The sequence below is a fragment of the Chiloscyllium plagiosum genome, chromosome 7 (assembly GCF_004010195.1).
Source record: "Chiloscyllium plagiosum isolate BGI_BamShark_2017 chromosome 7, ASM401019v2, whole genome shotgun sequence".
NCBI lineage: Eukaryota > Metazoa > Chordata > Chondrichthyes > Orectolobiformes > Hemiscylliidae > Chiloscyllium > Chiloscyllium plagiosum.
This window is the reverse complement of record NC_057716.1, coordinates 19,183,929-19,193,728: the sequence shown is the minus strand read 5'-3', so window position 1 is coordinate 19,193,728 and position 9,800 is coordinate 19,183,929. Positions and strand designations below refer to the sequence as shown.

The 9,800-nt window shown below is 40.8% G+C and overlaps 1 protein-coding gene and 1 long non-coding RNA gene across 9 annotated transcripts in view; one reads left to right on the top strand and one right to left on the bottom strand.

The window, feature by feature from the left end:
* The window catches only part of raph1a (Ras association (RalGDS/AF-6) and pleckstrin homology domains 1a), a 176,300-nt gene that overhangs the window by 9,854 nt on the left and 156,646 nt on the right, over nt 1-9,800 (bottom strand). For 5 of the 6 annotated variants that reach the window (XM_043693158.1, XM_043693154.1, XM_043693155.1 and 2 more), the window contains one exon: nt 3,633-3,784. In XM_043693158.1, coding sequence (XP_043549093.1) covers nt 3,633-3,784 — 152 coding nt within the window. Of the gene's footprint in view, nt 1-1,348; nt 1,437-3,632; nt 3,785-9,800 lie in introns of those variants that run through there. The other variant, XM_043693159.1, reaches the window with a different exon arrangement.
* LOC122551378 overlaps nt 1-9,800 on the top strand; it is a 105,736-nt gene that overhangs the window by 21,627 nt on the left and 74,309 nt on the right. For 2 of the 3 annotated variants that reach the window (XR_006312088.1, XR_006312089.1), the window contains exon 2: nt 900-1,141. This is a non-coding gene — a long non-coding RNA (uncharacterized LOC122551378). Of the gene's footprint in view, nt 1-899; nt 3,476-9,800 lie in introns of those variants that run through there. The other variant, XR_006312087.1, reaches the window with a different exon arrangement.

Below are 9,800 nucleotides of genomic sequence, written 5' to 3'. Positions count from 1 at the left end.
CTGGGTTCTACAGGCATCTGCAAAATTTCTTCACCTCCCCAATACTAACCCTTGTCAATGGATAGGCAGACTCACCTCCATAGTCAGTTGTAACAGGCAATAACATTCACTTGGCAATCAAATATTGATCATCAACAGGAAGATAATAGCATACTTAAAGAGGATAGACAAATGACAGATGGAAACTTATAAGTATGAAGTGATATGTTTTTAGAAGGAAGAATGAGAAAGGGCAATATAAATTAAATAGTACAACTTTAAAAGGCAATGTAAAACCAAAAGAAACTTGAAGGTTTACAATTTCTTTTGAAAATGGCAGAACAAGTTGATCAACCATTCAAAAAGCAAATGAAACGCTGGGCATATAAATATAAGTATAATGTACTAAAGCAACAAAGTTATAGTAAAATACTGCTTATATTTCAGATGGAATATTGCTCCCATGCTCTGGGCATTATACTTTACAAAGAATGTCAAAGCTTTGCAAAGCAGATTTACCTGAATGACACCTGGGCATGAAAGAATTTGTGGAGAAAGAGAGAGAGATGCTGGGGATTGTTCTAGAGGTCAAAACTAAAGGGGGAATTTATTAACTGTTTAAAATTATGACCTGTTAGTAGAAAATATAGCAACTATTTCCACTTCCAGGACCATCAGTACTGAAAACAAAAGTTTATGATCAAGAATGCAGTCTGAAAGAGTGCTGGAAGCAGAATAAACAAATTTTAGAAAGGGAACTGGACCTGTATTTAAAATAAAAATTGAAGAGATTAGAGGAAAGAGCATGGCAGTAGGACTAATTCTTTCGGATGGGCTGAAAGAACTTATTTCCTGTGCAATCTTACTGGAATTCTGGATTTTTTTTAAAAAACTGTTCTACTTTTACTTTCACCCCACAGGTTCAACCAGAGGCCTTTCCTGTCTGCTTCATTTCATACTGCATTGGACTGAGCATTTTCAGAAGATAACAAGGGAGAACCACTTTTAGGCTGTCAGCATGGCACATGTCCTAAATATGACACGTCTGAGAGCCTCAACTTCATGTGGTCAACTTTCTCATAATAAACTGCTGCTGGAACAAGAACAACCTTATTCGGGCCTTCAACATACTAAATCACAGGAGCATTATCAAATATATAATGTGAATAATCAAGATATTTGTTTTGGCAGATAATGAGCGTCTAATCAAAGTCCTAGTTAAAAGTCTATAGCTGAAGTAGGAAAGAGAAATCAAAGGTTGATGAGCTTTGTTCCTTCTAATTTTTATTTTAAGTGGGGTTCCAAGATCCATGTGCAACCTTGCTTTACAGAAGTCAATACAGTGGCACATTGGCTCTGTTGATGGGGTGATTGATTTGCTCAGCTGGACAAATCTAGAACACTGGACCTTAAGATTACAGATAGGCCATTCAGGGTTGACGTCAGGAAGCATCTCCCTATATAGAAGTGAAAAGGTTAGTTATTTTAAAAAAAAACTCAGTCTGCTAATGATGATAGAATGAGGTAAAGGGAATATACAAACATCCATAGTTTGAGTAGAAGTAGGTAATTTTTCCCCTGGAGCCTGCCTCAGCATTTACAAAGATCATGACTGATCTAATTGTCCTCAACACCACTTTCCTGTTTACACCCACACCCTTTAATGGCTTTGTCAGCCAGTATGAATTAAGATGCCGTTCCTCATTCTTGAAGTTCCTTTGGCTGTTTCAACCAATCAGCCAGTATCAATTTTTATTTGGAATTGTACCCCCCCAGCTACCGTTTTGTTCAACTCACATTCTTAGCTTCTGAGCTGGAGCCTCAGATTCAACAGTTTAATATTTGAGGTTACATACAGACTTTGAATCGATCTCACTCACACAACACTGATCTCATGTTCACAAAAAACCTGACCTTTTCCTGTCATGACAAACTCTCTGCAAATATCCAATGTTTTTCCTACATTTTAGCCAATTTTCTGTCCATTCCCAGGATTTATTCTGAATTTCTATCCAATTTACTTTAAACTAGTGCTTTATCAAATATCTTTTTGAATTAAGCCTATAATACCTCAACTTGTCTTAGTGTGGTAAGAAGCACTGCAACAAAAACTGTAAGGCTGTGCCAAAATAACTTTGCAACTAGTGGGCTCTAAGGTGCAAAGTAAACATTTAAGTACAATGTTAGCACATATTTCTAAAATATATCCTCTTTCTCATCATTCCAAATTTCTTGAATGCACGTCACATCCAAACATGAGAAAGGTGCAGTTAACAAAACCATGCCCAACTCTCAAATTCTGATTTGCTCATGAATCTGTGGATTGTAAAAGTATATCCCTAATATATCAAAAGTGAAAATAAGCATTACAAGTTCTGCACTACCATCCAAATCAGCAGCGAAGACTTTAGAATGCTTGGAGAATCAGCAAACAATTTCTTGATAGGTAAACACTAACATACCATATTTGGGTACATTAATTTTCCCCTAAATTCATAGGAAGGGAGAATGTCCTTGTCTCAGCTGCTGAAGGAAAGAACAGTGAGAATAATATTAACTAAATTGGTTGCCTTTTACAGACTAGCCACCAGAAGGGAGAATTTAATCTGCCTTTAGCAGAAACAATCAGAAATTCAAACAATTGAACAGAATGGCAGGGATTTCCTAAATCTGACCTACTCGAGTTGACCACATGCTGAGTCAGCAAAATGGCAATTGATGGTATCTGCAAAACTGTGATTTCGTTAGATCATCTTGCTCCATTGTGTAAAGATAAGATGTAGGAACAGAAGTAAACTATTGAATGAGATCATGGCTGATCTGATAATCCTTAACTCCACTTTCCTGTCTCATTGCTCTCACCCTCAATTCACTCATGGATAAAAACTCTGTTTATCTCAGCCGTGAATATACTTAACAACCCAATCTTGACAGCCCTCTGTGGTAAAAAAAAATCCACAGATTCACTGCTGTCAAGAAATTTCACCTTACCGCTGTCTTAAGTGGAAGACTGCTTATGCCCTCTGGTCCAAGACTCTCCCACAAGAGGAAACAACCCCTTGACATCTGCCCTGTCAAGCTTCATGAATCTTGAGTTTCAGTCTCCTTGTTCTCAACTCCAGTGAGTATAAGTGCACCCTACCTAACCTCTCCTCATAAGCTTGATTACAAGTATGGAGGGATTTTCTCATGGAACATCCTCTGGTCTGCCTCCAATGCCAGTAATATCTTTCCATAGTAAGGGGACAAAACTCTTCAGAGTATTCCAGGTTTGTTCAGACTAGTGCCTTGTATAGTTTTAACAAGACCTCCTTGTTTTAACACTCCATTCTCTTTAAAGACCAAAAACCCATTTACCTTCCCACTTCCTGCTGAATTCTTATGTATAAATTTTCTGCAGACTTTGCTGAGGGATAAGATGACCCTGAAGCCAAGCTGGTATTTGAGCTTATTAGCATTACAGCAATGTAGTGATCACATTCCTGAAGTTTAATTTTAAAAAAAAGTCAGAACATGCCCAACTTAATATTTTGCAGCAGAGTTGATCACTTATACAGTGATGAATAATACAAGCAAGCTCATCATTAAAGGGTTAGAGGTAAAGCTGACTATTTTTGTTTGTGTATCTAGAGAGTAGAATTTTTTCCTCTTACTTTGGAGTGCTGCTGTTGCTCTTCCAGTTGTGTGCCTCTTTTCCAAGCCTCTGAAAAAATGGAGCTGACGATACTTTGGGAACGAACGTGACCTGTAGACTGTAAGTCAGAAACGCCACTGTCCGACTGGTTCGAATGGTTTGAATGGGATTCTGCACAAACAAAGCAAGTGACGGTGAAGCGATGCATCATGTTACAGGTCTATCAAAGCCCTGTGAAATGCTTGGAATTTTAGATAGTACTACAAATGTTTTAAATCTGAAACAAATACTGAAAATATACAAGTCAGTTAACACTTAAAGCATAATGGGTTAACATTTTAGGTGAAGATTCTTTGGATTATGAATTTTCATGAATGGTATTTCCTTTTCACCATTAAACTCCATTCTGAAATTTACTTAGTGCTTTTCAAAGTAATTGCACCTAAACCAAACAGAAATACAATTACACAGCTCCCATCACCGGCATCTCCAAACCCATCCCTTTTTGACTTTGTAAATCAAATATAACTGCGATGTTTCTGAAACGATGACTATGGCAAATATGACAACAACTTTTCTCTCAATTCCTCTTACTTTTGCCAGGCACTCTAGAGAACTTCCACAGAAATGAGCAAACGTATAAATGCAGTAAATCAAGTCAGTTTGACATAGTCTAATCTAATGGGACTATTGGCAAGTCAAGGAATGTTTTGAAAATTGAAACTAACATCAGCAATCTCACCAGAATCCCGACAGTGCAGAAAGAAGCAATTCAGCCCATGAAGTCTGCACCAACCCTTTGAAGAGGGTTCTGCCTGATGGAAGAAGGTGAAAGAGAGTAGAATTGTGGTGGGAGGAATCTTTGATTTTGTTGGTTGCTTTCCTAAGGCAGCGGGGAGTATAGATGGAGTCAGTAGATGGAAGGTTGGCTTGCGAGCTGGATTATTGTGTTCACAATTCTGTAGTTTCTTGTGGTCTTGGGAACAGCAGGTGCCATACCATGCTGTGATGCATCCAGACAGGATGCTTTCTATGGTGCATCTATAAAAATCGATAAATCCTTGAGGATATGCCAAATTTTCTTAGCCTCCTGAGGAAGTGGAGATGTTGTGCTTTCTTGGCTGTCATGTTGACGTGAATAAACCAGGACAGAGTGATCATCATCCCAAGGATTTGACCATCTCCACCTTGGCACCATTGATACAGACGGGACCATGCCTTCCATTCCGCTTCCTGAAGTCAATGATCAGTTCCTTCGTTTTGCTATGTTGATGGAGAGACTGTTGTCTTTATAACAAGACACTAAACATTCAACTTCTAGTGAATTCAGTCTTGTCCTTGTTTGAGATCCAAGCTAGAATGGTGGTATCATTAGTCAACTTGTAAATATTGCCAAATTCCACCCCAACTCCACAGTTAGAGTCATAGTAATGTACAGCATGGAAACAGACCCTTCAGTCCAACCCGACCAAATATCCCAAACCAATCTCGTCCCACCTATCAGCACCTGGCCCATATCCCTCCAAACCCTTCCTATTCAAATATCCATCCAAATGCCTCTTAAATGTTGCAATTGTACCAGCCTCCACCACATCCTCTGGCAGCTCATTCCATACATGTATCACCCTCTGCGTGAAAATGTTGCCCCTTAGGCCTCTTTTATATCTTTCCCTTCTCACCCTAAACCTATGCCCTCTAGTTCTGGACTGCCTGACCCCAGGGAAAAGACTTTGTCTATTTATCCTATCCATGCCCCTCATATTTTTGTAAATCTCTATAAGGTCACCCCTCAGCCTCCGACGCTCCAACTCTGAACAATAAAGGAAAGCATACCAAACGCCTTCTTCACTATCCTATCTACCTGCGACTCGACTTTCAAGGAGCTACGAACCTGCACTCCAAGGTCTCTTTGTTCAGCAACACTCCCTAGGACCTTACCATTAAGTGTACAAGTCCTGCTAAGATTTGCTTTCCCAAAATGCATCACCTCGCATTTATCTGAATTAAACTCTTTCTGCCACTTCTCAGCCCATTGGCCCAGATCCTGTTGTTAATCTGAGGTAACCCTCTTCGTTGTCCACTACACCTCCAATTTTGGTGTCATCTGCAAACTTACTAACCGTACCTCTTATGCTCGCATCCAAATCATTTATGTAAATAACAAAAAGTAGAGGGCCCAGCAGCGATCCTTGTGGCACTCCAGTGGTCCCAGGCCTCCAGTCTGAAAAACAACCCTCCACCACCACCCTCTGTCTTCTACCTTTGAGCCAATTCTGTATCCAAATGGCTAGTTCTCCCTGTATTCCATGAGATCTAACCTTACTAATCAGACTCCCATGGGGAACCTTGTCAAACGCCTTACTGAAGTCCATATATATCACATCTACTGTTCTGCCCTCATCAATTTTCTTATTTCTTCAAAAAACTCAATCAAGTTTGAGAGACATGATTTCCCACTCACAAAGCCATGTTAACTATCCTGAATCAGTCCTTGCCTTTCCAAATACATATACATAAACATCCTGTTTCTAATTAGTGTTGAAGGCAGAACTGTAGTCAATAAGAAAGAGCCTGATATAGGTATCCTTGTTGTTGGTGTTCCAGGGATGAGTATAGGACCAAGGTGATGGCATCTGCTGGGGACATGTTGCACCGGTACACAGATTGCAAAGGATCAAGGTGGTTTGGGAGGCTGGGACATGAGCCATGATTAACCTGTTTAAGTACTTCATAATTATAGAGGTCAGAGCCAATGGGTGGTAGTCATTGAGGCATGGTGCAAGATTCTTCTTTGCCACCAGGATGATAGTGGTCTTCTTGAAGCAGGTGGGGACTTCAGCTTGTAGTAAGGGGAGGTTAAAGATGTCTGTGAATACTCCCACCATCTGGTCTGTACGTGATCGGAGTGTATGGCCAGGAACTCAATCCAGATCAGTCACTGTCCATGGGTTCACTCTCAAGAAGGCCGATTAAACACCTGTGGTGGAGACTGAGTACAGGTGACATTGATTCACTGACCTTCTGCTCAAAGAGAGCGGAGAATGCATGGAGTTCGTCAAGCATGGACATACTGTTGCCCGTGATTCTGTTCGAATTCACTTTGTGGCAACGATTACAGGACATAACGAGCTAGAAACAGGTATCCATGTGGGTCATCTGAGTCTTAAGCTTAGTTTGGTATTACCTCGTGGTGTCTCTGATGGCCTTATGAAGGTCATACCTGGATTTCCTGTATAGGAAAACTTTAACTGACTTGTACATCTCAGACCTGGACTTCTGCCAGGAGTGGTTCTCCTAGTTCCTCCGTACCAAATATTTGCTATGCATCGAATGCTAGTTTATTTAATCACCATAATTTATGTCTAGCCAATAAGGTCCTACTTCCTGCCAAATCATTTAACTTATTTCTAATTTGTCAGCAAATGACAAAAAGCTTGCATTCCAAATTTTAATTTCACTGGTGACAGGGGTACAGCTACGTCAAATGGACTGCAGCGGTTCAAGGCAGTAGCTCACCACTGCCTTCTCAAGGGCAACTCGGGATGATCAATAAATGCTAGCCCAGCCGATGAAGTCCATTTTTTCCTTGAATGGAATAAAAAATACAGCAAGTGGTTAGGAAGAAAATTTAAATTGTCATTTATTGCAAGAGGGGTGAGATATAAAGTAGGGATGCTTTACTACCATTATACATGTAATTGGTAAGCCCAGATTTGGAGTACGTTGTGCAATTTGGTCTTATTTATGAGCGAGCATAATTGCATAGCAGCAATTGAGAGAGCATTAGCTTCACTGAAGAAGGGTTTATCTTATGAAGAAAGGCTAGTTGGTTCTCTATCCATTTGAGTCTAAGAGGAATGAAAGATGATTTTTCCCCTCCTTTGTGAAGGTAGAATGGGGAGACATAGTTCAAAAATAAGGGAACTCTGTTTAGAGAGACGAGGAAAAGCTTTGTTCTGAGGGTCATAGGTTCTTCTCCATGAGGATGGTGAAAATATGGTCACTGAATACATTTGAGGCAAGAGTATCATACCTCACTGAAGTATCATGCTAAAAAAAAATCAACCCCACCAGTGATCTCAAGTTAAAGCTATTATCAAAAAAACCGTCTCCAACGTATCTGTCAAATAAATTGATTCTAACCGCAGGTAAAGAACTATGAACTACTGACATATGAGGGATTTAGAATTTTAACTAGTAAAGTCATGAAATCTCCCTCCCATACATATAAAAAGACACAGACAATAAAACATTGGTGTTATAGGTGGAGGAAAAAAAAAGATGGGGAAGAATGTGAGAATGGGCGGCACGGTAGCACAGTGGTTAGCACTGCTGCTTCACAGCGCCAGAGACCCGGGTTCAATTCTCGCCTCAGGCGACTCTGTGTGGAGTTTGCACATTCTCCCCGTGTCTGCGTGGGTTTCCTCCGGGTGCTCCGGTTTCCTCCCACAATCCAAAAATGTGCAGGGGTTAGGTGAATTGGCCATGCTAAATTGCCCGTAGTGTTAGGTGAAGGGGTAAATGTAGGAGAATGGGTTTGGGTGGGTTACGCTTCGGCGGGTCGGTGTGGACTTGTTGGGCCGAAGGGCCTGTTTCCACACTGTAAGTAATCTAATCTAATCTAATCTAATCTAATCAATGCAGACCTGGATTAGTAAATTTGCAACTCAATAGTTTAATACCAAGGGGTTACTGGGTAATCCAAGATGGAGGATCCAAGATTTTAACTTGCCTAAACATAGACAGAGACTGCCATAGTGTTAAAGGTTTAGATGGAGAGGAATTTATTAGCTGTGTACAACAAAACTTTCTGATTCAGTATGTGGATGTACCTACTAGAGAAGGTGCAAAACTTGACCGACTCTTGGGAAATAAGGCAGGGCAAGTGACTGAAGTGTCAATGGGGGAGCACGTTAGGGCCAGCGAGCATAATTCTATTAGTTTCAAAATAGTGATGGAAAAGGATAGAGCAGATCTAAAAGTCGAAGTGTTAAATTGGAGGAAGGCCAATTTTGATGGTATTAGGCAAGAACTTTGAAAAGTTGATTGGGGGCAGATGTTTGAAGCTAAAGGGATGGCTGGAAAATGGGAAGCCTTCAAAAAATGAGAATGAGAATCCAGAGACAATTTGTTCCTGTTCGGGTGAAAGGCAAGGCTGGTAGGTGCAGGGAATGCTGGATGCCTAGAAAAATTGAGGCTTTGGTCAAAAAAAAGGAGGAAGCATATGTCAGATAAAGACAGCAGAGATTGAGTGAATCCTTAGAGAATAAAGGCAGAATGAGTATCCTTAACAGGGAAATCAGGACAAAAGGGGACATGAAATAGCTTTGGCAAATAGGATTAGAAGAATCCAAAAAAGGGATTTTATAGATTTATTAAGGACAAAAGGGTAACAATGGAGAGAATAGGGCACCTCAATGATAAGCATAGCAGCCTGTGTGTGAAACCCAGGAGATAGGGGAGATATTAAACAAGTATTTTGCATCAGTGTAACTGTGGAGAAGGACATGGAAGATATAGAATATGGGTAAGTAGATGGTGATGTCTTGGAAAATTTCCAATGTTACAGAGGTGGTGGTACTGGATGTCTTGAAACACAAAAGTGGATAAATCTCCAGAAATATGTGGCAAGTGATTGCTGGGCCCCTTGCTGAGATATTTGGATCAACCACAGCCACAGGCAAGGTGCCGGAAGACTGGACGTTGGCTAACGAGGTGCCACTTTAAGAAGGGTGGTAAGGACAAGTCAGGGAACTACAGACCGGTGAGCTTGACAGTGGTGGTGGGCCAGTTGTTGGAGGGAATCCTGAGGGTCAGGATTTGCATGTATTTGGAAAGGCAAGGACTGATTAAGGATAGTCAGCATGGCTTTATGCGTGGGAAATCACGTCTTATTGTTACTTCTTGAATCCTCTCTGACTTGATTGAGTTTTTTTGGTGAGGACAGAGAGGTAGATGTGATCTGTATGGACTTCAGTAAGGTGTTCACCAAGGTTCTTGGTAGACTGGTTAGCAAGGTTATATCACGTGGGATACAGAGAGAACCAGCCATTTTCTATTAAGTCTACTCCCTGTTCAGGAGACTAGCAGCAGCACAGCACGCGCGAGCCCTCGCCCGCTCCCAACACTGCTTCCTCGCCCGCTGCCCCAAAACACCGTCTAACACTGTCCCAGCCTGTCCCCACCC